We start from the raw sequence: 27,814 nt of genomic DNA, 5'->3' as shown, positions 1-27,814 counted from the left end.
TTTGTCAAATGGAGATGTGGAATGGCTCAAATCGCGCTTGGTTGTGTTGGGAAATCATCAACAAGCGGGGATTGACTACAATGAAACTTTTGCTCTGGTCGCCAAGATGACTATTGTTCGAGCCTTCCTAGCCATTACAGCATCCAAAAATTGGGAACTTCACCAAATGGATGTTCATAATGCCTTTTTACATGGTGACCTTGATGAGGAAGTGTATATGAAGCTCCCTCCCGGGTTTGAAAGTCTAGATCCTACGTTGGTGCGTCGTTTGCGCAAGTCGCTGTATGGGTTGAAACAGACCCCTAGATGTTGGTTTGCAAAATTGGTGACTGCTTTGAAAGGGTACGGTTTCCTTCAATCTTATTATGATTATTCTCTTTTTACATTTACTAGAGGGAATATTCAGATTAATATCTTGGTTTATGTTGATGATCTTATTATTTATGGGAATGATTCCGCTGCACTTGCAACTTTCAAAGCCTATTTGAGTGATTGTTTCAAAATGAAAGACCTTGGGTCTCTGAAATATTTTTTGGGTATTGAAGTAGCTCGTAGTTCATCAGGGTTGTTTTTGTGTCAACGCAAGTATACTCTTGATATTATCTCTGAAGCAGGATTGCTAGGTGCAAAGCCAAGTGGGTTCCCTATTGAGCAAAATCATAAACTTGGCCTTGCAAATGGAGATTTATTGTCGGATCCGGAGGTCTACCGTAGATTAGTCGGGTGTTTGATTTATTTGGGGGTCACTCGACCGGACTTGGCATATTTTGTTCATATTTTGTCTCAATTCATGCAAGAACCCCGGATTGGACATTGGGAAGCGACCTTACGAGTGGTCCGTTATTTGAAAGGCACACCAGGACAGGGTATTTTGTTACGTGCCGACAGTGAGTTGACTTTGCAGGGATGGTGTGATTCTGATTGGGCGGCTTGTCCGTTTACTCGTCATTCGTTGACAGGTTGGCTAGTATTTCTAGGCCAATCTCCCATCTCTTGGAAGACAAAGAAGCAGCACACAGTTTCTAGATCTTCTGCAGAGGCTGAATATAGGTCCATGGCTGCGGTCACTTGTGAGTTGAAGTGGCTGAGAGGTCTGTTGTTGAGTTTAGGTATACAACATCCCAAGGCGATCAAATTGTTTTGTGATAGTCAGTCCGCTTTGCACATCGCAAAAAATTCGATTTTCCATGAACGAACAAAGCACATTTAGGTAGATTGTCACTTTGTTCGTGATGCAATTAATGAAGGTTTGATTTCTCCGTCACACGTTTCAACATCTTCACAATTGGCAGACATTTTTACCAAAGCTCTCGGCAAAACTCAGTTTGACTTCTTGCTTTCCAAGTTGGGCATTTTTTGATTCCCATGCTCCAACTTGAGGGGGGGGGGGGGGGGGTATTGCGGTATAATATCTTTATATTATTTGATATTATTTGGTAGCATATTTGTAGGGAGATAATTACCATATATTAGTTAGTTTCCTTGTTTCACTAGGATCTTAGTTTCCTTATTTCACTAGGGTTCAAGATTGTATCTTATATATATTCTCTCTTGATGAATGAATGAAATAAGTCAAGATTGTATAATTTCTACACTATTTGAAAGAGATGAAGAGAGGGTTTAAATCAGTGCGTAAATTTAAACAGAAAAAAGAAAAAGAAATATATGAAAAAAGTTGGTAACCTGTTATAGTAGGCAAAAAATTGATACACTTAACCTCCACGTAGATTAGATATATATGCTGGTTTTTGTACCTATGGTTCTTGTGATGCTGGTTTTTGTAAATAAAGTGCTTACAGCACAGACTGATTTGCTCCGCTAATTGTAATGGTGCATATTAATATTCTTTGGACCAGAAAAGAAAAAGTGAGCAATGAGTCTTCAAATCTGAATCCGGAGCCTAAAGGGTATAAAAATACACGGTATTTATTAAAAGGGGATGACAAAAAAATTATATACCAAAAGGGGTATATCGTGGGCTGATCCACGATATACCCCAAAAAAAATTTCGGCTGTCAGACGCAAATCAACGAAAAATTAAAAAAAAAAAAATTAAAATTGTATAACGTGGTGATGTCCACGTTATACATTCATATATTTGTGAAATGTATTGTGCATTGTAATTCCACCACAAATATTTTGTATAACGTGATGTCCACGTGATGTCCAAGTTTTATGATAATTCACTTTCAAAGCTCACTCAGGGTAATTACATATATATTGGAGCTTTGTATTTGAGAATTCACTTTCAAAGCTCACTCAGGGTAATTACATATATAAGTGATACACTCATTTGATTAGTTTGAATTTGTATCATCTAAGGGTATTTTATGTGTGATAAGTATACATAAATAGGTGATACACTCATTTGATTAGTTCGAATTACCATAAAACTTTGAAAGTGAATTCTCAAATACAAAGCTCCAATATATGTAATTACCGTGAGTGAGCTTTGAAAGTGAATTACCATAAAACTTGGACATCACGTTATACAAAATATTTGTGGTGGAATTACAATGCACAGTACATTTCACAAATATATGAATGTATAACGTGGACATCACCACGTTATACAATATATATTGCATAACGTGGAGCAGCCCACGTTATACAAAATATTTTTGTATAACGTGGGCTGCTCCACGTTATACAATATATATTGTATAACGTGGATCAGTCCATGTTATACAATTTTTTTTTTTTTTTAATTTTTCGTTGATTTGCGACTGACAGCTGAAATTTTTTTTGGGGTATATCGTGGATCAGCCCACGATATACCCCTTTTGGTATATAAATTTTTTGTTATCTCCTTTTGATAAATACCGTGTATTTTTATACCCTTTAGGCTCCGGACTCCTTCAAATCTATTCAACAATTTATTTGTTCGTCATGCAATTGGCTAAAGAAACAAAAGAAAAGTAGCCCCAAATTTTTGGTAACCATAAGCCAACCCCTAAATCACACCCAAAAAAAGAAAGATAAAGATACATTTCAACTGAGAAAACAAGAAGTGTTTGGCTAAAATGAGGGAATTATAAGTTTAGGTACTAAAATAAGTTATACTTTAGTAAAGTGCCCCCAACACACATATAATTATGTAGTAAAATGTATTAATGGCCATTGTGTCACTTGTGTGAAGTTATAATTCCCAACTTAATTAGGTGCCAGCTACATCTTAATCATGAGCACTTTGGGTGAAACAAGGACAAAGTGAAAGAAAGTGACGTACGCCCAGCTCTCACAACAAGAAAGCGATAAATTTTATGCCATGAACGTTACATGCAACGTTTCCACTCTAACCCTTTTGCTACTTTATATTCTTCGCATTATATATAGTTCTAAATCTTCATCTTGTCAGACCAAAGTCTTAGAAATTACTTTGGTCTTTATTGCCAATCCTCTCAACTCTCCGCAGCCATGGTAAGTTAAAGTAAAAAAAAACCACTAAATTACTGCCAATTAGTTTTGTTGTTTCTAATTAATTTGTTTTGTGTGCTATTAGGAGGAGGGTAAAAGCACAGAGTATAATTCTGTGACTTCAAGCAAAAGTAAAGGAAAAGGTGGATTTAGAGCTACCTCCTTCATCTATGGTAAGAAAAATTACAGTTATAGCTATGTATAAGAACGTAACTTGTTAATAACGTGTGTAAGCTGGATTTATTTGAATATTTGTCAATTTTTCTGTAGGTTTGATGGGATTAGAAAACATGGGGTTTATTGCAATCATGGTGAGTTTTGGGTTGTATTTCAGTTTTGTGATGGGTTTTGACCTCACTGGCTCAGCAAATACTCTCACCAACTTGATGGGCTCAACCTTCTTGCTCTCCATTCTTGGTGGCTTCATTTCTGATACTTACATCAACAGATACCACACTGTCCTAATTTTTGGACCCTTCGAACTTCTCGTAAGTTAAATATTAATTAGCATCTATATCCACATTCTTTAAGAAGACAAAACTATTATGTTATGCCATGTGAAAAATGTCATTTTTTCAGTAAATTAGAATATTTTATGAGGAAGCTAGTCATAATTTTTTGGTGTTTGGTTATCAAAAAAACGTTATCAAATAAAGAGGAAAAATGCTTCCCTTCCTTATGGGCAAAAATATTTTGCTTACAACTATCGTAACTCTTGATTTTGTATTACTTGCTTCAACCAACTGTTAGACATTATCAATCTGTGATACTTAAATCAACAACAACAACAACAACCCAGTGAAATCCCACATCGTGGGGTCTGGGGAGGGTAGAGTGTACGCAAACCTTACTCCTACCAAGGTAGGACGGCTGTTTCCGAAAGACCCTCGGCTCAAGAAAAGCATATAAGCATAAAAAAAGTCAGATAAGGCTAAGAGGTTCAAAGCGATATGGAAATGAAATAATATAAAATAAACTAATGCAAGCGACACAGATACCACAGGATAATCAAAGCACAGGAAATATCAGATAATAGCATAAGTCGGAGCACAAGAAATTATATTGCGATACTGCGACTACTAATAAGAACGGATAACGAGACTATCTACTAGCCTTCTACCCTAATTTGGGTCCTCCAAACTCTCCTATCTAAGGTCATGTCCTCGGTAAGCTGTAATTGCGCCATGTCGTGTCTAATTACCTCTCCCCAATACTTCTTCGGCCTACCCCTACCTCGTCTGAAACCATCTATGGCCAACTGGATGGATGCTTAAATATCTCATAAAAATAATAGGAGTACCCAATTTGCTAATTTATTAGTATTAATCTTCAATATATATAAATTTTGAAAATTAGTTTCACTCATCAGTCAAACACTAGAAAAAAAAATTCTTTTTATGAAAAATGACTTTTGTTGTATCAAACACCGAGAAGACTCTAAATTGACTATAATACTTTATGGTGATGATGATTACTGCAGGCATTTGCCTTGATAACAATTCAAGCTCATTATAAGAGCTTACAACCAGTATGTTTGGAACCAAACTGCATATCAGGAGGGAAAGCTATATTCTTCTATGCATCACTTTGTTGCTTTGCATTGGGGAGTGGTGGAGTTAAGGGAGCTTTGCCAGCATTGGGTGCTGACCAATTTGATCAGAAGGATCCAAAGGAAGCTAAGGCTCTTGGAAGATACTTCAATTTGGTGTTGCTTAGTTCTGTGATTGGTGGAGCATTTGGAGTGACATTTGTAGTATATGTTAGCACTGTTAAAGCTTGGTGGAAAGGTTTTCTTATAAGTTTGGTTGGTGCCACGCTTGGTTTCATTGTCTTTGCCTTTGGAAAGCCTTTCTTTCGCCTTCAAGTTCCTGCTGGCAGCCCACTCACTAGAATTTTCCAGGTTTAATATTCTCCTCTTCTTCTTTGTGTTTATGCAATTTAAAATAAAGTTTGACAAATTTATATCACTTCATTCTTAATCAAAAATTTCAGAATCAAGCCCTACGATAGAGAATTCCTCTTGGTAAGGAGTGCTAACTCTCCTTACTAGGCCTATATGCAGAGACAGAGCTAGAATTTGAATTATGGACTCCAGATTCTAAATAATACAGCTTATTGGATTTTGAATAAATTATTTATACACATTGGTGGATTTTTAATACAAATACAGGGTTTGAGTTTGAACTGAAGTTATTGGATTATGCCGAACCCATAAACGGAACTATAGCTTCACCCCTGCGGCTCAAATTCAAATTTGTCAAGCGAGTAGATTTCACGGCTAAAACAAAAAACAAAACAAAATAAATAAATTAAGAACGATTATTTGAAATATATTCTTTTATTCGCAACTAATTATGTCGCCTACAGTAGATGGATATTGAAGTTTGTCTGTTATTATAAATTGAGTTGTAAATAATTATCTAATTAATGTATGTAAAATGAAACAGAAAAGAAAAAGAAACAGTTTGTACTTTTAAGCAAAATTCAGGTTTCTTTTTTCAGGTTATCTTTGTGGCAATCAATAATCGAAAGCTGAAAATACCAGAAAACAGAGACGAGTTGTATGAGATTAATGAGAAAGAATCAGACTCATCACAGCCAAAACTTGCCCATACAAAACAATTCAGGTGATGTTACTTAATTCTCTGATGAATACTTAGAAAAGACAGCATTTTCATTCTTGCAAGTGTTTTCTTATTTATTGCTAATTAATTCGTCTACAATTTATGGTACTTGGTTTAAATAAAAGCAAGAGGGAAGATGAGAAAGGGAACCCACTGCAATAATGCTTTTTAGGTGCACCTCTAAAGATGTGTAGTAATTAATTTCTTCCATGAAGCAAAGTTTGCATTTTTTAAAAAGTTTCATACACTACACTAGATCTTCCAATTATGCGTTCGTTTTCCTTTTTCCTTTTTTGTTTGTGACAGTTCATATTTTTCTTTTTATTTTCGTTATCATTCTAATTAGATAAGATTAATTATATATCCTCTAGAACACCCTGGTAAATGGTAATACCAAGTAACCAATATATATAATGTCTTTCGAACTTCTGTTTATGAATGTGTGTACGTATATTTAACTGTTGCTAACTTGCTATATTGTGAAGCAGGTTCTTAGACAAAGCTGCAATCCATCCTAAAACAGTTGAGCCCACAGCATGGACAGTTTGCACTGTGACCCAAGTTGAAGAAGTGAAAGTACTAACAAGAATGTTACCTATCATTGCTAGTACCATTATAATGAACACATGTATGGCCCAACTCCAAACATTCTCCGTTGCACAAGGCTATCGAATGAACCGTTTCATAAAAAAGTTCGAGGTACCAGCACCCTCAGTACCCGCGATCCCACTAATCTTCATGTGTATTCTCATCCCAATTTATGACTTTTTCTTCGTGCCCTTTGCACGAAAAATCACCAAACATCCCTCGGGGATCACTCAACTCCAACGCGTTGGGGTCGGGCTAGTCCTCTCGATCATGTCCATGGCTGTGGCTGCCCTAGTTGAGATCAAAAGGAAACACCATTCATTGAAAGATCCATTGAAGCCTATTCATTTAGCTTGGCTAGGATTTCAATATGCTATTTTTGGAATAGCTGACATGTTTACCTTAGTGGGCTTACTTGAATTTTTCTACAAGGAAGCACCGGCTGGAATGAGGTCTTTATCCACTTCATTTACATGGATTTCAATCTCTTTGGGCTATTTCTTGAGTAGTGTACTTGTAGACATTATCAATTCAATCACTAAAAGAAGAGCACCAAGCAAGAAAGGATGGTTGGTGGGCTTAGACTTGGACCAGAATAATTTGCATCTCTTCTATTGGTTCTTGGCAATTCTTAGTGGGCTCAACTTTCTGAACTACCTTTATTGGGCCTCTTGGTACAAGTACAAAACGGATGAGATTGTGGAGCCCAAGCCCAATACAGGTGATTCCATCAGCTTGTCCAGATCAGTCTCTGTGAGTAGGGTGCCATTGCTGAAGCCCAGTGACAGCGCATCAAGAATGCCTAAAATTGAAGAATCATCCAATAGGCCAACTGAGGAAGCTAATGAAAATACTTCAGCAGTGCCTAAAGTAAATGAACAAAGCAAGCATTGTGGACTGAACATGCAGGAGAATAGGAGATATTAAAAAGAAAAATTAACTAGAATAAAACAAATCGTATATTCATCAGTCACACGACAAAATTGGTTGCTACTCGTATGGGTTCTTAATCATAATGTGTGTGTGTGTTTTTTTTTTTTTTTTGGGAATCATTTTTAAGTCTGATTTGGTGTATTTTCAGGCCTCTACATGATTTTTCGTATTAAGTTTTCTGACTAGTGTTTACTGTTTACCTTTGTAATTTCATGCCTACACGATTGAGAAAATTTACCATGATGTACGTTTTATGTAATAAAATTACAAAGCTGAAAGTGTAGATTAAAGAATGTTTCATCTCTTGATTTTCCATTCTTGTTTATTCTACAAAAAAATAGTTACAGTTGAGACGAAGATAGCCGGTTAATAGAGTTATTATCCTACAAATGTATGTGCGATAGAAGTCATGAACTGCAAGCTGTATCGACGTTTGATATTGAAAGTTCTGTGAAAGAAGACAAAAACATCTGATCAGAGTTATTTGTCCATTATATCATGAGTCAAACGGATTTCGAGATGTATGACTGTTAAACAGGGTAAGAGTAGGCCCAAAAATATTTATGTGGACTGTAATGGTTGACGTTTTACTCCATTGTCCATGTTTTCATCTCCCAGTGACAACAATTAACACGTGTTCAGACCTCTCAATTTGATCATTAGGTATTAGATGTTGTTATGTGTTAGCATCTAAACAAGACTTTCTGGCATTACTGTGTAGCTTTTTTATGTTTGCTACACTTTAATAGGCCTCCATTTAGCCCAGCAAGAGCAAGTCAATAAGACCGAGCCCACTAAATATAGAGCAAAAAAAAGTTGAATTAAGAACCCATTTTCTTTTAGGGGAAAAAAACTTTTTCAAACATTACACAAGTATTCTTGTAATATATTAATTAACTTCACATGTCAAGATTTGGTCTGTCTGGGGGAAGGGGTTGTTTTGCAGTTTAAACATAGTGTAATTATGTCAAGTACAACTGTCTGGAAAATAGCGTAGAACCAGCTAAATGAATAATACTGCGATTAAAGTAATTAAGGACTAAACAAAGAAAGAGTTTATGGAAATGTTAAATGAAGTAAACATTTCACGTGATAGTTCCCCTAGATTAGAGAATCAATTCCCTTTGCAAATTTGAAACAAAATCCCTGCACGACAAAAACAGCGAGTCGTCATTAATTTATTCACTTTCTGCTGAAAACCAAACAAGGTCATTAATGTAGTACGCACCATATATAATTCACCGCAAGAATCCCACAATTACATGTTTGCACCTACCTGGAAAAGCTTATAAAAAAGAACAGAGGTTTAAAATTATTAGGGGCTGGTGATTCGTCTAAGTTCTTACAATTAAGCACTAAAATAGCCAGTACGGTCATCAGCGATCAGGATGAGAAAAATAACATACCAAATTGTGAAGACGTTGCCAAAGAGCTAAATTAATTATTAGGGAACCGTTAAAACAAAAAAAAGTGTAATGTATAACTCTCTTAAGTTCCCCATAATTAAAAATTCTTCGTACGATACATGGTTATTAGGAATGGTTAGTTTGAGTTTTGGACGCCTAAAAGGAACTTGAATTAGGCCAGTAATATCCCATTACTGAGATCATCAAATTTCTTACTTGCATAGACTTCACCGTGCTGAGGTAAAACATTGATCTAGTACATCGTATGCATTATCCCGAAAACTATCCAATGTATGAATTTTTTTATTTTATATCTCACACAACTGATACTGGTTGTGTGAAACTTCTTTTTTGTCTCACAAATTAGTGGACCAAAAGTTTGTGAACCTAAAAGTGTAAGGTTTGGGTCCACCAATTTGTGAGACAACAAAAACGTATCACACAACTAATATCCGTCGTGTGAGACATATAATAAAGTTTTTCTCAATGTACTGCTTTAGGCACTATGGACATGTATATATATATAAAGCAGGGCACTAGGCCCGCCTAGGTGGCACATCTAAAAAGCCAGCATTAATATTTATCTATTTTCTTAGAATTTTGCCTTTTACCCTCTTATTTAATTGCTCTATAAATAAAATAAAAAATCCAAAAGGCATGTCTACTTAATTCTCTTTCAGTTTGTATTTTGAATTGTCAGTCACGCTTCTTGGTAATATTTAACCCTTCCGCCGTTTAACCTATATCATCACATATTACGCCTCTCTGTTGGAGGAAAAAAAAATTAGGCCTGGCTCTCCCTAAAAATAAAATGATCTACCTTGCTCTTCTTATCATCTTTTCCCTCCCACTTTCTATGGGATACTGGATGACAGGAGTATGAATATGTAGATATTTGTCAAATTGCTTTTGATATTTTAACTGCTGAGATCGTTGGATTTTGGCCACTCTTCTTGAAGCTTTGGTTCATACTACAAAAAACTTAAAAGGACACGGCTATTACACAAACAAGCAGTTAAAGAAACATTTCAGTTACAATTCCTAACTCCTCTTCAATTTTTCTTCCAATTAATGTTACTACTGTAAGTCTTCGTTGTACGTTACAATGTTATAAATGAAGTATTTGAGTCGCTCAAGAGGATTACAAGCAACCACATGATTCATTTCCCTTATACGATGTCTCTGTTCTTTTGCCAAAAGGAAATTCGGTTGCCAAGAAAATGGTCAAATGGTCGTCCATATAAACTCTCTGTCTCTATCTAGAGTGAGTACAATTGGAAGTCCACTGCATGTTAATTGCAGAAGAGCCTTTGATAAATTTTTACGTATATCTCATGGTATTTTGTTTGTGCGCTAACATCTTAGCATAGAATTTCTTTTTTTTCCTTTTCTCTTTGGACTTATTTGCTCAGACACATGTGAAGGATTGGATTTTAAAGTGCATGAAGGGAAAGAAATAGATAAAGTTCTTAGGGGACTCTTTGAGCCTTTAACCAATGTCAATCACTCACATCACCCAACGGTGCATGATGCTGCTTGTGATGGCGGAAAAGATGGCTAGGCTTCTGCAGTTACCGTGGGGGTACCGCCACGCTTTTTATGTATTCTTATTTATTTTATTACCGCTCCGGAAGATGTCTTGATATTTCTCTATTTTCTCTTGTATAAGAATATATGCTTATTCACGTAATAATTAGATTTTCATGTTTTTGCTTTGTTGTTCCTTTATATAATTGAAGGCAATAGAGAAGTGAGGCGACCTCTCTTAGGCTAAAATTTGTATTGATTTTTTTGTCATTTTTTATCTTCTTACATTATATTTCTAATAAAATATTCACACATTAATTAATGAAAGAAATAGTGTCATAAATGGGTGTGTTATGGTACGTTCCAGCCGTTACTATACGTTATAGAGCATGCTGCAGGCATTAAAAAAATGAAGATGACTATGTTTTGGGTAATTAATATTTTGGAACAAATGCTATCTTTTGTAACGTTTTAATATAAAATAACTGAAGCAGCCATTACATGATCATTTTGTTACGTCTGTATTCATCCGTTTTAACCGTCCATTATTTCTATTACTGTTTAATGTTTTCCTTTGTTATCCAAGTCTGCGTGCTTGACTTTTGGCGCTTTCATTCTCATGCTCGTGTTTCAAAATTTTGTTCTTCCGGGTTGACATTACTACTTATTATTTTGTTGATTGGAATTTTAAAAGTTTTAATTTTTCATTTGTTTCAACTTTTGATAGAAGTGCACGAGAGTCTAGTAAGTTTAAGTGATAACAAGTATTTATAACTGTCTGCATTTCTTTGTTAGTATTAAAATACTCACACATGCTAATCAATTTCAAGTTTGTAACAGATTTTTTTGAGATCCGTATACAGAGTTTCTTGCTCACCTAACTATGAATTTAATTTTGATTTCATAAATATTTGCGGAGACATGATTTTAATAACATTCTGCAATTTATTTCATAAAACCAGTTTAATTATCAAAAGTTTCTTGAGTGTTTTATGTTTTAAGATAATTCACATTTCAAATGTTGTCTGGGCAGTTTAGTTGTAAAGTTTCTTTGTAAACGTTCATTAGTTTTAAATTTTTTTTTCCAGTTTAATTCTCTATGGACCTAAGATCAAAGTCTATATTATTATGCATTTTGTGAATATGAAACATATTGCTGTCTTGGCAAGACATATGGTTTTTAAGGTAGTTGTGGGAGAAGAATGACTAATCTGGGTCGGAGATTACATCTAAATATTTATTTCTTCCTTTCTTTGAGAAATATTTTTATAAATATCATTTTGTTACTTTTATAGCAAAAAGAATATTTTGCACCACTTGTGTAACGTCAGGGATATATGTGCACCACTTTTTAATAAGAGGTATATCTAGATGAATTTCCTTTTCTGCTGGTGCTTTTTCTTTATTATATTCCTAAAATTTTGAAAACACAAGTTTTTGTAGATATTTACTATAGAGATGATCAAGAAAATATTTGAGATGGGAGGACTAAAATTAAGTGTTTACAACTATTCCCTTCTTAATTAGAAATGTGCAGAATTTTATGAAAAAAAAGTGGCCTAACAAATATTTTCGCTTAACCATTTATTATCTAAAAAATGTGACTGCATCAATAGTGTTATTTTAAAATATTTTGGCTTTAGAAAAAGAATCATATTGTTAATCTCATCGCGCAAAGCGCAGTCAAATTTACTAGTATATATATATACAAATATATATATATATATATATAAGGGCATCAACTAGTACTGCGGTTGTTTCAACTTGAACTATATTCATATACTAACTAGATATTCGTATATTAGATATTTTTTTTTCTTCTTATTTATTTCTGCCAAGGTTATAGAGATTGTGACAGAAAGTGATTCACAGCACATTTGAAAGTAAATCAATAAATGATCTTTCTAACTTTAAGAATATAGCGTACTCATTACCACAGCCACTTCCATTTAACATCAACAATATGTTTTGGCCGTAAACTCCTCCCTAGAGCCCTGCAACAGTGCATAAAGAACGTAAGCACCGACAACCGAACATATAATTAATGCTTGAATTGTACATGGAAATCGAATAACGAGGTGGGTTCATAATGTAAATTCCACGAATTTAAGTTTTAAATTCTTGTCACTAAATCCATTGGACTTTTAAAATTATATAACACTATATACTCTGTTAAAAACTTGGATTAGTTGAACGCATTGTTCATATACTCCATCCGCATCTGTAGCACGCCTTGAAATTAAAATAAATTACTAATTAGGAAGATACAAAATAATCTTGAATTGAACAAGAAACTAGCACACCTAAAAGTTCAAACATAAACTCTTCCTGACAAGCGACTGAGGTGCAATTGTACATGTGATGTCTGGGACCAAAACCTCACGTGTGTTCCCCGCTATTTAATTAACACTTTATGTGATGAGACTTGAGGCTTCTCCATCTTTTAATTAATTCTATCCCAAATTTCATGTGATCAACCACCACATTTAAGGATACCTGATAAATCAAATCATGTTCATTTGTTGGTCTCATTGATCCATTTTCATGGTTGATCACATGTTGATTAGCATTTAATGCAACAGCTGTTGTTTGCTAATTCTGCATCTTTGATTTCGAAATCTCAGCTGCCTAATTTCCTTAGGATAGCGGTTATTAGGATAGTCTTTCCTCCTGTTTCCAATAAGGCATCTTTTAATAATTGTTTGGACCTGCAAATTTCACCTTTTTTTTTTTTTTGAACAACAAAGTCACTCAACTATTTTGATTTTCTCAAAATAAACTAAGTACCTCAAAACCTTCCTTCTTTCCTAGTTGGCATCCCATATATTAAATCCCATATTTTTAAATTACAAACCTATTTAATTCATCAAATCCATTTGACCAAATCCTTGTGTTACCCGATCAAACATGACCCGATTTAAAAAGCGGCATATAAGTTTAAGTTTTACAAAATCATACTTCTCCGCATTTCTAACTTCAAGTTGACGGATTTGCTATTTCATCATTTTACGCGACACCAATATCATCTAGTGATTCTTGGAAATACTTATTTTGATGGTTAATAGTCGACATTAAATAATGAGTTGCTAAAGACCTTAAGATATTTGAAATTACCCTTTTGGTCTCAATTTAAATGTTGTTCTTTTTTTCTATTTCCTTTTTCTCTTTTGAATTTGTTAATTTTCTAATATTTCTTAATCTATATTTAACCCTTATAGAAAAAATAGATCAGTATTTATCTTACACCGTAAATTGACTAGATTAACTATCAAAACTCAAAAGAATGAACTGGAGCATTTATACAAAATCTAATTTTAATCTAATTTTTCTTTGTCTTTTGAGTTATGTATCCTAATATACGGTGTGTAATTTTTAATATTTTCATTGCCATACCATTATGTTTTCTTTTTATTTCTCATGCAGAAGGTATAAAATTTTCATTACTATAATATTTATTTTAAAATATTATATTATTACGCTTATATTTTATTTTGAACTATTATTTTACTAGTCTTATATGAAATATAATATATTCTTAGTCTATTTCATGCTAAGATATAGATATTCCAACTTGTCATGTTAATATCTAGCAATATATTAAACTAAATCCCTAAAGTAACTCAAATTAAATTTTGATTTTAAAACTTAATCTATATATTAAAATACTTTAATTGGGTCATGTTTGATCGGGTATAAGACGTGAGTTTGGTTAAATGGTGAGTTAAATAGGTTTATTAGTAAGAAAATAAGCTTTAATGACATGACATGTCAACTAGGAGAGAAGAAGGCTTTTGAGGTGTTTAGTATATTTTGATGAAAATATGGACAGTTGATTGATTTTAATGTCCTAAAAGAAACAAAAATTATATTTATAGACAATTGTTCAAACTTGAGTGACCATCTAGGGAATTAACTCCATTTTTCGTTACGTGTTGTCAATAGGTAAAGGTTTAATAACCCGACGAGAAAAAGAAATCGTCGGAACGGGTAGCATATATGTTTAGATTCAAATGTCAAAAGAGTCACGAGCATCACGTTATTACATTTTTTCTATTTTTTCCCGCTATATAAGTCATGTGCTATTATTAATTACCATTGTGAAGATGACATTCATGAAACTCTCGTCGCTTGTATCAAATATATATCTTGATTAAAAGAAGAAGCTGAGGTATCAAGAAGGTTAGAATAAGGGGGGACTATCCCTATATTTCGCATAAAATTATCAGAAATTACAATTAATTAAGCTTCCACATAAAAGAAAATCAATTCCAAATATTCGTTGCTATGCATGTCATCAACACGATTACTCCCAACTCACGTGCTATCACTTACCTAATATTTTCTCCCATTTCTTACATTCTTTTAAAGTCTGAAAGTTGAATTCATAATTAGCAGGCGTAAGATATATGTATGGAAGCTACATTTAACTGTGTTGATGACGTGATAGAAGTTATTTGGGCTTTTTTTTTCTACTATAATAACTTAACTGTAAATTTCTCATGATTTTCATTACATAATTTAATTTTATGACTTACTGTAATATACTCTTTTACCAGGAATATCATCCGTAAAATTGACCTCCACCTTTCTAGTTTCGCAATTGTCTGATTGAGTCTAGGAATAAGGATTTCCACCATTAGTTGTGAAAAGTATATAGGAGGCAGATTAATCAAGGGGAGTAAGTCACTAGAAAGTAGAAATACGAATAAAGGTGGTACACAGTTCAAAACTTTGTAAGCACTCTAGTCCAGGAAAGGGAAAAGAATTTATATTCTATCAACCATGAATTACGTAATGGAAAAAGCCACCTATGGGGAGTTCCTCAGACCCCATAATAGACCTTCATAATTCATATGCCTTTTTGTCTTCTATTAATTCATCATGAGTTTTTCATTTCTAATTGTCGGCATGAATACTCCCAAATATTCATCACACCCCTAAAGATAGTTATAATAGAATTAGTTTTTTTTTTTTTTTTGTGGGAGAAAGGTGCCGAGGTCAAATCTAAGACGAATATGGAGAAATTTCCAATATATAATATATTTTGTTATAAGTACACATTATGTACCCTTAATTTTATAGTATTCGTGCCTAATCAATCTTAATTCAAGAGGGTGTTTCTAATTTATCCAGTGTCTCACACGGGACGTGATTTTCGAAATCCCTAGCAACACATTAAACAAGAGATGATGCTATATTGCTATGAAGATGATGCTATATTGCTATGAAGGAAAAATGAACTTCCTTTGTCTCTTTTCGTATCTTGCCGATTTATGTCAAAAAATGAAAATTTCATGTGATGTAGGGTGTGCGGTATGGAGGAAATTTCTAATTTTCTCATATTTGATTGATCAAAATATTTCAAAAAATAAATTTCATAAAAATTTAAAAAATCTCCTTCCTGGTGAGAATGGGGAAAACAAGTCTAACACATGTCATTTTAGGTTGATTGCCACTCTCCATCCCTAACCCATCCCATCATTTATACCCTCAGTGCACTATATATATCTATGCTCTTAAACTACGTTACTTATCAAACAAAAAAGGATTACATACTCCCTTCGTAACGATTTATCTGAAAGTGTTTGACTGAGCACGAAATTTAAGAAATAAAAGAAGTCTTTTGAATTTTATTCTCTAAAACAAGTCAAGGAAAATTTTGTGGTTAGAAATTATTTCATTGAGGGTAAATTGAAAATTTTAGAGTTAAATTATAACTAAATATAAAAGAATGTCATTTTTTCCGAGATTGACTAAAACAGAAAGAGTATCATATAAATTGAGACGGAGGGAGTACTAAACTTTTAGAGTTGCAAACTCAAATCCATCACGCAGACTCAATAATAAATACTTGGGAGGATATGCAAATATTAGAAAACTCGAAAGAAGACATTTTTGGGCCACGATATATAGAGAGTTGCGTATGGATCTCTACTTGTTATTGTTCTTTCTCTAATGAAAAGACAACTCTTTTTCATTAAAATAATTTCCTTCGATTATCAGCTTCTGACAATTAATGTGGAGTCTTAGATGAGATTAACTTTAGCAGATGGAACCCCATGAGAGAAGCATTTGTCACAAAATGTAGATACAGAAAACACCCACCCATCTCTTAGACCTCAGATGTGTACGTCTTTTTCACATGTTCCACTAGCTGGCCATCTTATTGCAAGGTGTTCATATTAAACAAACAAATTGAGATGGATTGTCCTATTTTTGTACCTTTTCAGTTTTCTTACAAACTTTATAATTGAAGGTTACTTTTGGATCGCCTACTTTTAAATCCATATTAAATATTTAATCTTATGTTTGGAATTTTTACACGGCATAGTCAGCTCACCAAAATAATAGCCGGAATATACATATATTTTGTATATTAATGTATAATTACATATTTAATACATAATTAGTAATTACATATTTTATACATAATTAGTGTATATTTTTTTTTATATATTTGGCTAGTGATTATAATTGTTGTTGGCCGAGGACCACACTGTAGCATTCTATAGCAAGTAAAAAGAGAGAAGTATTTGAAGTTCAGGCAGAGCTCCTTCCTAGCAGAATTATTCCTTCAACGAAGGGCTAAAGCTACATGGATAAAGTTGGGGGATGACAACTCTAGGTACTTCGACTCAGTTATCAAACATAAGAAACTCAAGCAGCCTGTTACACAACTGAAGGATGACCAAGGGGTATGACAGAATAATCCTGATACTATTGCAAGCTGTTATATTGTCTTTAAATATTTTATAAAGTATAATAGCAATTGTCTTATGGCCCATAATGTTCCCTTTAGAATTTCCTTTGCGTAAATCTCCTTCTACCACTTTATCTTTTCTAATTTTTTGGATCTCTCTTTGTTCTTAAAGTAATTGACAAAAGTGACCAATTCTGTGTCTTTTGACAGTTTCATTTGAAAAAAGAAAAGATGTAACTTCAATTAGGTAGACTTATACTAAATTTGATGTAATTTTACAATGCTTTAACTTATACGGTCTGCTGGTCCAGTATAAGATTGGATTGATTTTGTGAAGTCCAACTAACTGAAGATTAACTACGTGCATAAGATGGAATTATGATAAAGGCAAAGACTACGAATGACAATATAACTGAAATAAAAGTCACTTTTAATATGTAATAAAATTTAGTAGGGCCATAGAAATCAAAAACTTTTTCACCTTTTTTGGAATTTTGGAGTTGGAGTTATGGTTGACCATAGTTTTTTGAATTGTATTTTTTTGTTGAAATATAGTTGTTTTAGTTGTGAAAAAAGTGAAAATTTTGAAAAATAAGTTTTTCTTGTTTTTCAAATTCCGGAATACAACTTCAAGTTGTGTTTGGAATTTTCATGGCCAAACACTGATTCCGGAGAAAAGTGAAAAAAAATTCCGGCAAAAAGTGATTAATTATTATGGCCAAACGGGCCCCTAGACTATTGCATTCTCTTTTTCGTTGCATATATAGGCTTTAAAATGTCAAGTTGAACTATAGTGAAAGTCATATGTTAGATTAAGTTTTCAAATTTTGAAGAAGAAACGTAAAAATTGGCTTTTAGTTAAAGTCGAAATTTTTCTTTGTAAAATTTGAAAAATTGTGAGTGCATATCTTTCACTTGAAGTTGAAATACATACACACCAATATGTTTATTGAAATAAAGTTTACTATGACAAGTAGCCATGCTAAGCTTTTATTCGTTCCGTACATGCAAAATACTAAAATAGTGATTAATGCAGCAAAATCAAACATAACAACCCACAGTAGATACAGTTTGCCATGAAAATTTGAGACTAGTTAAATTTCTATTCGTTGCTGTCTAGTGTAGCAACTGTAGTTACATCAATCATAACAACCGATTGTCACGCAGAAAAGGGAAAATCAATTTATTTAATAGTTATATATTAATAAAACAAAAGAAGAGGAAAATTGAAAAACAGAAAAATTTGGCGCGATCACCGGTCTCCGTAGAACCCGGTCACCGCACATTTATTTGACCATAATAAGAACAGACAAACACCGTCATGGGACCAATTTTATTAAATATCAGTTAAATCAACGGCCATTATTTGATCAGACCATCAATCCAAAGGTGCGTATCTTTCCCCAGATAGCTGTCTTCAACTATCAGAGTAGGATTAGTGGATAACACGCGCTCTTTGGTTTCCATGTACTGTTGTTGGGCGTGTTTGGCTTGATAAACGTTTAGTAGGTGATCTATATTTATTTTCACATAAGATTTTAAATCATAGTATGAATGCTTTCAGTGTAATTTTTGTAGTCTATAAAACAACAACATACCCAGCATAATTTCACAAGTGGATTCTGGAAAGGGTAGAAGTACGAAGACCTTACCTCTACTTTGGGAGGTAGATAGGTTGTTTCCGAAAGACCCCCGGCTCAAGAAAAATACATGAAAAAGAGGTCAGATAAGAATTGACGAAAGTAAAAAAACCCATGACAAAATGCCATAGATAAACATTATGAAGAAAAGTAACAGTAATTGCAACAAACTAATACGATAAACGAAGAATAAGAGACAGTAGATAGTAACAGATAACCGAACGCAATGGCAGAACTAGGATTTATATTAAGGGGTGTCAAGATATAAAAAAGTAAATATACGACAAAATTAAGGGGGTTCAATACATAGTATATATACATAAAAAATTATTTTTACGTATTTACATAGTGTAATTTTTTGGCAAAGGGGTGTCAACGAATACATGTGGCTCCACCACCGACCGAAGAGCAGAAAACTATAAAGATAACACCATGCCTACTAGTATAAAAGGATACATGAGACAACGCTCTACTACCTACTAACTTTATACTCTAATCCGCGTCCTCTACAACCTCCTCTCTATATTTATTGATTATGCACCGATGTACTAATGCCTTGTCATACATTGAACTGACCTTCTTGCTGCTTAGTAGATGATCATAACTTTTCAATTTCACATTATATATCTTGAAATTTAATTATGCTAACGAGATACGAAGTAAATTTAATTAATTATTTATCCATAATGGTCCACATTCCTTGTAAGGTAAATGAACCTTCCTAAGATACTAATAGGCGCTAGATTATGCAAGTGAACATAAAAATTAGGACAAAGGTGCAAATATACCCCTTAACTTTGCGATTTAGAGAAGATATACTCCTGTTAAAAAGTGTTGTATATATACCCTTGCCGCTACAAAATAGTGCAAACATATCTCTGCCCTAACACAAATAGTGCAAATATACTTTTTTCGCTAACATAATTTTAAAAAAAAATCATTTAACTTATCTTTCAATTTTAAAAAATGCCATGTGGCTTTTAAAAAAAGTCTACTCATTTTATTGAGTAGACATATTTTTCTAACGCCACATGGTAACTTTTTTCTTGGTGACTTAAAAAAAAAAATTATCCATTTTTTGAAACGAACCAGACCCGACCCACTAGGATTTTTTTTTTTTATTGTGACTTTAGAAAAATATGTCTATTAAAAAAACGGTTAGACTTTTTTTAAAAACCACGTGGTATTTTTTTAATTAAAAAAAATAAACTAAATGATTAAAAAAAAAATTGTTAGCAAATATACTATTTGCATCATTTTATAACGACAGAGGTATATTTACATTACTTTTATAACTGGGATATATATGCTCTAAATCGCAAAATTGAGAGGTATATTTGCACCGTTTCCCTAAAAATTATTCGATCGTATATGTACGCAACATTGCACAACTGTAGAATTTAATTTGATGCTATTCGTACAAATAAAAGATGATTAATTAATAGCCATTCATGTACTAAGACTTCATAGTAATTTATCTAACATTTTCACCTTTTTCGGAAGTGTATCAAGTGCTTTTTTATTCTCGATAATAAGTTTATTTCTAATTTATACGGATTTAATCAATCTTGTTTTATTTTAAATCAATACAAGTTATTTTGGTTTAGCAGCTGAACCAAACATGGTCTAGTTGGAAAGTGTCACCCAAATTTTTGCCCATCACAACAAATCAACAATATGCAAATTGCAATATAATCTTTTCCGCCATCAAATTGCAGTCTAGTATTTGCCATACTTTTGTTAAGATTCTATGTGTGGTGACACCTTCACTACTTTTGGTATCGAAATAACCTTTGCATATTTTTTACTTATATTTAATTTCCAGTTTAATGAAGCATTTAAATGCACGCTATAATGGTAAGTGAATACTCCCTCCGTTCACTTTTACTTGTTCATTTTGGACTTTTTAAGATGTTTAAGAAATAATAAATGAAGTGCATAATTTACCAATGTATCCATTTTAATTGATGCATATTTTTATTGGAATTGAAAAATAATTTGAAGTGAGTAATTAATACTATGGGTAAAATAGAAAAAAATAAATTATCTTTTTTTGATGTGTTAAAAGTGATAAAAGTGAAAATATATTTTTAGAATGATGAATAAGTAAAAGTGAACGGAGGGAGTATAATACATACATACAATCTCTATATTTGACACTTCCAATTCTTCACTTCGTGGAGTCCATTTCCCTAATATTTACTACATAAATATTTGTTTCTTGAATTTAACGCCTCCTCCCTCTTACGCCACCCTCTACCCCCATACAATTCCTTTTTAAACTAAGACCCTGAAAATCTTTGTCCGAGAGACACAATTGTTACATTTGTTCGTGTTTTCCGTTATTATTATTATTGTCATAAAGACAAAAGATTAGCACCAATAAAAAAGCAAAACCTTTACATTTACAAATACTCCATCAGTAGTTCCATTCTTCTTTATTCTTTCTTGCTCTCTCTCTCTCTCTCTTTCCCAAGATTTGTGTGGTGTGACACCAGAGAGAGAGTTTGAAAGTGAGAGCCATGGCGAAGCTATTCATGTGGTTCTGGAGTATGGTTTTAGTTGGGTTTCTTGTGCACAGTAGATTAGTAGATTCTTATGAATTTGAGGAATTCTTTTACAATAAAACTGAAGGGGCATTCTTGGAAAGTGTGTATGAAACTTCAGCAGCTGGTAGTCCAACACCTCTTATGGTTGGTCTTACAATAATCCATGGTGCTGCCGCTAGAGGAGCTGGTTAGCTACATTCTCTTCTAATGTTTTTCTCATCGTTTTTTTTTTTCAAGTTCTTTAGTTCATTTCACAAAACAATAAAAGCTAAATATTAAAAATAATGTTGTCAGCCGGGATGAACCTAAGACACAGGACACAATTTTGAACATCCTAGACTATTAGAGCTAACACTTTGCATTTATTTAGTGCGTTCAAAAGTTAATATATGTACATGAATACAGAAAATCTATATTATATATACTAATTTTTTACCGAGTCGAACACCCTGCCACCCACGTAGATCCGCCCCTAGACTATAGGATTGAATCTCAGTTTCCATTTGATGATTTTGCAACAACCCAGTAGAGATCTTGCATTAGATTTTTTTTTTTACAGGGATTCTTGATAGTCCAATTTATCTAAAACTCAGCTACTGGAATTTTCTATAAGGGGCGATTTGATATCTCTGTCAGCTGTTACTTTTATTTTTTACCCTTGTAATTTTGGTTTTGTTACTGGTGTGTGAATTCACCTTTTTACTTACCCCTCTGTCAATAAATGTGGAGTATTGTAACTGATAGTTACTTTTTGTGTAGTTTATGAACATCTATATAAAAAGTAGATTAATCTAGTCCAATTGAACATGTATAATAAGTCAAAATTGACTCTTGTCAACATACAAAATTAGTAAAACTTGACTCTTGTCAATAAGTTTTATCCTGCCTTATCTGTGTGACAATGATAAGGCCAAGTGGTTGATGAAAGAGACTTGCTGAACTTTCTCCCTGTGGCTAATTAGCTTAGACAGCTGTAATTATTAGTTTTAGTTGGCCTGAATAAGGTTTTGCAATAAAATATTATTTCTGGGAAAGTGATTGTGCTGTTTTTGACTTTCTTCTTTTTACCTTTTGTACAGTGTGTTTGGATGGAACACTACCAGGTTACCACATCCATAGAGGTTATGGGTCTGGGGCATACAGTTGGCTCGTTCAATTGGAGGTATACTAATAACTCCTTTATTGATTAAATTACACCGTTTTAGCCTCATCTTTTAATGCTATTTTAATTGTCTCAGCAGTCAACTTTTTGAATTGCATGTCTTTTTATTGTGTCTTTATTAAGCTACCACTTACTATTTTAACCTGGTTGAGTTTCAGTTTCTTGTGATGTTTGTTACTGCTTATTTCTTTTCCCAATTTTTGTATGTTCACTCGTTCTTGTCAGTAGCAGAGTGCTCCTGTTGTTTACATAAATGTTGAGACAAGTTTGTATTTGATGTTAACGTTATGTAATTATTGCCAGCCTTTTAACATGATTATAAGATTTGACTTTTTTCCTCTCTGGTATTCTTTTGTAACATGGTGAGCGTGAAGCTTTTTAAGAAAAGTTTCCCTCTTTGTTATTGCGTTTATTATTGCTTTAGATCCTAAGCTCAGTGACTTCTTGTGGCAGGGTGGAGGATGGTGTAACAGTGTTAGAAGTTGTGTATATCGCAAAAAAACAAGGCGAGGATCATCGAATTACATGGAAAAACAGATTCCCTTTACTGGGATTTTGAGTAACAAGGCTGAAGAAAATCCAGGTCCTTTTAGTTGATGATATGACACCATATCTTCTACGAGATCAACATATTTTGGAGATTAGCTTACTGTTTTTTTTCCTTTCCATTTGCAGATTTTTACAACTGGAATAGAGTAAAAGTTCGTTACTGTGATGGTGCGTCATTTACAGGGGATAGTGAAGATAAGGTATGTCAGATCATTTGCCCATTTCTCCTTTTTAGTTTTCACTAATCATGCAAATGTGCTGTTGGTCTGAAAAAGTAAATGAGTGGAAAAGAAAAATAAAAGCGGGAATATGTTACTTTTTCAATTTGCAACAACCATGATGATTCCACACTGTTGTGCACTTTTTGATATTGGCTTTATTTTATCTTTTTGCTTCTTCACATTCTTCATGTTCTTGTAATATTATTCCTTGCACTTTTTGATTTAGAGAGGCAGTGGAGGAAATTGACACGTATAAAAGTAAACTCTTTTTTTTTTTTTTTTTTTGATTAAGCACCGGGTGTCCGGGTCTCTTTGAGCCCCGACTAATCCCGGGGGTAACTCTTTTTTTTATTTTTATTTTCTGGAGGTTAGGAAAAGAAGATAGTAGCCCTTCTCCTTTTTAGCTCAATGTTAGTATTTGTCTAGTGGCAGAGCCAGGAATTCAAATAAGGGGATTCGAAAAGAAAAAAAATCTTATGCCAAGGGATTCAACAACTTATATATATGCCAAAAAAGCTACTTTTGCCTTTTGTCAAGGTGCTACCTGTTTCTGATTGTAGATAGACCTAAGCATTGCAATGCTTCCATTAACAGTGTAAGCATTCCGGACCATTTACAGCTCCTGATTGAAGGATGAAAATAAGCTTAAGCTAAATGGTTCCAACTTGATAACAGCCTCGTTGTAGCTCCTGCTATTATCTGACTAACGCTATGCTTAAAAAATGACTAAATGACATTTTTCCCCAGGCTGCAGGGTTGCAATTTAGAGGCAAGCGCATATATCAAGCTGCAATGGATGAGTTAATGTCAAAAGGAATGCGATATGCCAAGCAGGTAGAATCACAATGTGCACCTCTCATCTCATTTGCTTTCGTTGTTCATGTTGTAATATCAGAAAATTGTTTTTTAGGCTCTTCTCTCTGGATGTTCTGCTGGTGGTCTAGCTTCAATAATGCATTGTGATGATTTTAGCAATTCGCTCCCACATACTAAAGTGAAGTGCCTGAGTGATGCTGGATTATTTATGGACGCGTAATTTCCTATCCTTTATACCCTTCAAGTATTTCTTGAACTAAAGGTTCTGCCTGCGCGCCGACTCTTTTGCTAATTAATGAATGGATATAATGGCCTTTTTTTTTTACAGGATTGATGTTTCTGGAGGGCGCTCCATCAGAAATTTCTTTGGAGGTGTGGTTAAGTTGCAGGTAATGTGCCAAGTCATGTTCTATATTTGGTCAATTTCTTCGGGTTACCATCTTTTGGTTTTAATTGTGGAATGCCGTAAACATCTGAAGAATTTGTTCACTATAGTAGAAGGATAAAATGGTATCAGATGCTTCATTTCTCATCCCAACTATGCAACCTTGAATAAATTGGAAATGTCTTTCTTGAAAAGCAATTTCAGCAAGATAGCTACTAATTGTTCCCCGACAATAATATTTCTTTACCACCTAAATGGATCATTAAATGAACTATCTGTTAAAAGAAAACTCTTATGCACTGTTGTACATTATCTTTTATTAAAAACTTGCTCAGCGGAAATTGCAATTTTTGTAACAGGGTCTTCACAAGACGCTACCAAGAACTTGCACCAACCACCTAGATGCAACCTCAGTAAGTCCCTTCCAATTAATTTTCTCTTGACATCTCCAAAGCTTCTTGTTTTTCTCAATTGTCTTTTCGCTTTCCAGTGTTTCTTTCCACAGAATTTGATCAGCAACATCAGGACTCCTCTTTTTCTACTGAATGCTGCCTATGATTCCTGGCAGGTAAGTTATTAAGTGCATCTATTTTTGCTGTGATTCTATATTTAGACGTATCTTTGAGGTTTATTAGTTCCTGTTCAATACACACTACAGTTGTTGACTGTTTTTATAGTGATGGAAATTCTTTCTTTTGCACTTATACAGCTTCAGGAAAGCTTAGCTCCTCATACAGCTGATCCGCATGGCGTATGGCATGACTGTACACAAAATAATGAAAGATGTTCAGGGTCCCAGATTCAATTTTTGCAAGGTATGGCCTAGTCAAATTTGTTAACCTTATTCCCAAGAATTTGGGACTAGGAACTCACATGTTGGTAAAATACAAATTGAGCAGGTTTTAGAATGCATATGCTTAATTCAATTAAAAGATTCGCTGCTTCAAGACAAAATGGTTTGTTTATAAACTCATGCTTTGCCCACTGCCAATCTGAGAGGCAAGATACATGGTTCTCCGATAATTCCCCCATGATTAATAACAAGGTACGCCTAAGTGCTTCATTTCTATCTTTCTTTTTGTTTTTTCATTATGCTAAAGATTTTATATAAGCATCATAATAACTTGAACTTGGATGATATGCAGCCGATTGCACTTGCCGTTGGAGATTGGTACTTCGATCGATCTGCTGTCAAGTCCATTGACTGTGCATATCCATGTGACAGAACATGTCATAACTTGGTCTTCAAGTGAGCCATACAATCAAATTCTTTTCCTCAACGTAGCAGAAATATGTTATCATCTTGATAGTCATATGCCCCTTGCAATTAGCTTAAGGTTTACATGTGTAACGAAGTTCACTGTAGACAATAAAGTTTAAGTGATTTAGCTCCCAATGCATTTAGTTCAGCAATACTCCACTTGTGTCCCTTATTGGGCCAGTTAGTACAGGAGTCTTCCATTTCTCATCTTATGTATCCATCCCAGATTTATTGGATTGTAAAACAAAAAACCTCTATGAACAACTAGTTTTATCTATCCATTTACTGGGGCCAACATTGTGGTTTGTTTCATATTTCTGCAGAAGCACCTATTTCTAAATAAATATCTATATTATATTAAAGCATGAAATCCCTTAGTTTGAAAGTTATATTACTAATATCTCCTCCTAATTAACTTAATACCCTCCCCTAGTTTGAAAGTTATATTACTAATATCTCCTCCTAATTAACTTAATACAATATTTAGTTTTTTTTTTTAAAAAAAACTAATCGCAGAAGCCACCGATTCATGTTGTCAAAACCAAAAAAACAATCAGCCCCCAATTGCAATGGTGCCTTTTTGTCTTGCACTTTCTCGCATAATCGTTGATATATTGCGCGTATGTGGGTGTTCACTTTGCAATGAATTATTGGGAGTTACTGTAATGAGAGCCTATTACACAAAAAGGATCTGCAAGATGCTTATTGACGTCATTGATCTGTTAGTCTGTTTAGAAGCCATCGTGATTAAAAGTTCTTCCTTTACAAAAATTAGTTTGATATTGAATTAATCACAAGCCTATAGCACGGGTTTTTGATTACTAAGAAAGGGGAAGAAATCATAGACAAGTATGATAGATTTTGATTAATTGCCGGTCAAAGCAATATGCACGCAGCCAGATTATCCCGGGAAGGAAAATATTTACAAAAGTATTACAGGGTCAATCTTATGTACTTATATATCATATTATACATTTATGGACTGAAATTATACTAAATTTCTTTTCTCTGGCCTCTCTTTCTCTCGATCTTTTGCTTACTAACTTTGTCTTTTTTATATTTATTTTAATATTTGTTGGTTTTATCTAATTTTCATAAACTTGGAAGCGTCGATGATTTGCATGTTCTTGGGGATTCAATTCTACTTTTCTATGTTAACTCTAAATGTGCATTGTGCTTAAGTTGATAATCAATTGGCGTTTGAACATAAGTTGAGTGATATTTGAAGAAAAATAGTATTTGAAGTTGAACCTGTGTAGTTGAATATGCATTTCATTTGAGAAAAAAATCACGTGAAAAACTGATCAAATCAAATTTGCAAATATGAAAAACTCATCTTCAAAAACTAACCAAAGATCATTCCAATGCATAAGCAAATAATGTTTTTTTTTTTTTTTTTTTTTTGGAGAAAGAGGGGAAAAACTCAAACCCACACGAGCCATTAAAATAGGATTCATGAACCTTTTAGGGTTGTCTTTTGTCATGGATGTTTTTCTTTTTATTTAGCACTCCTCTTTATTTAATCTATTATCTATTTAGAACTTGGATAGTAGTCGCTGTTGGATCTTCCGAATATGTTAATAACTCTTTGTAATTCAAAAAGAATCTTCTAAGCAGAAGCTAAATTGTCTTAGTGAATACAAGATGTCAATAATGAGTTAATCAATCCAACTATTTAAAGAGCAACAAAATTTCCATTTTAGTTTTTCCGCTAATTAAATTACTTTGTTTTTAGGTTTTAAAGTCGTAGCATCACCAACTAACCACCACTTCCTACTATTTTTATGTTTCACCATTGAATGATGTAGAGACCACTAAAGTCAATTGCAAAAGACCAGGTGATGTCTATACTTATCGAGGTGTGTTTGTCCTGTCCTTGATAATGATATACTCTCGAAAATTCAGCCAAAGAGATTAGGTACCTTCTATAATTCGACTATATAATCCTTTCTTACGTTAATAGAGTAACTACTTATCAAATATGTTGTTCCTTGAAATATCTTTGCCAAAAAAAGTATATTCATTACAATGGCTCT

General features: G+C 33.5%; 2 protein-coding genes across 2 annotated transcripts; both read left to right on the top strand.

Moving 5' to 3' along the window:
* Positions 1-3,125: 3,125 nt before the first annotated feature.
* Positions 3,126-7,855, top strand: LOC132598532 (protein NRT1/ PTR FAMILY 4.5-like). The gene is made up of 6 exons (XM_060311461.1): positions 3,126-3,420; positions 3,503-3,590; positions 3,688-3,905; positions 4,898-5,317; positions 5,920-6,044; positions 6,530-7,855. Exons 1-6 carry the CDS (start codon positions 3,418-3,420, stop codon positions 7,554-7,556), a joined length of 1,881 nt encoding a protein of 626 aa, XP_060167444.1. The 5' UTR covers positions 3,126-3,417; the 3' UTR covers positions 7,557-7,855.
* A 13,167-nt stretch (positions 7,856-21,022) lies between these two features.
* LOC132598531 (pectin acetylesterase 12) lies at positions 21,023-26,090 on the top strand. Its single transcript, XM_060311460.1, has 12 exons — positions 21,023-21,571; positions 22,464-22,546; positions 23,000-23,129; positions 23,222-23,295; positions 24,064-24,150; positions 24,227-24,348; positions 24,461-24,521; positions 24,877-24,930; positions 25,008-25,085; positions 25,227-25,332; positions 25,417-25,562; positions 25,663-26,090. Exons 1-12 carry the CDS (start codon positions 21,358-21,360, stop codon positions 25,768-25,770), a joined length of 1,263 nt encoding a protein of 420 aa, XP_060167443.1. The 5' UTR covers positions 21,023-21,357; the 3' UTR covers positions 25,771-26,090.
* The last annotated feature ends 1,724 nt before the right edge of the window (positions 26,091-27,814 follow it).

This window comes from Lycium barbarum, chromosome 6, assembly GCF_019175385.1.
Source record: "Lycium barbarum isolate Lr01 chromosome 6, ASM1917538v2, whole genome shotgun sequence".
Taxonomy (NCBI): Eukaryota; Viridiplantae; Streptophyta; class Magnoliopsida; order Solanales; family Solanaceae; genus Lycium; species Lycium barbarum.
Note: the sequence above shows the minus strand (reverse complement) of the source record. Positions and strands in the feature narration are given on the sequence as shown.

Coding starts and splice junctions, on each gene's coding strand:
- LOC132598532 (XM_060311461.1), top strand. Junction 3,591..3,687: donor AGCTACCTCCTTCATCTATG/GTAAGAAAAATT, acceptor ATTTTTCTGTAG/GTTTGATGGGATTAGAAAAC. Junction 6,045..6,529: donor GCCCATACAAAACAATTCAG/GTGATGTTACTT, acceptor ATTGTGAAGCAG/GTTCTTAGACAAAGCTGCAA.
- LOC132598531 (XM_060311460.1), top strand. CDS start 21,358: ATGGCGAAGCTATTCATGTGGTTCTGGAGTATGGTTTTAGTTGGGTTT. Junction 24,931..25,007: donor ACCACCTAGATGCAACCTCA/GTAAGTCCCTTC, acceptor TTCGCTTTCCAG/TGTTTCTTTCCACAGAATTT. Junction 25,086..25,226: donor CTGCCTATGATTCCTGGCAG/GTAAGTTATTAA, acceptor GCACTTATACAG/CTTCAGGAAAGCTTAGCTCC.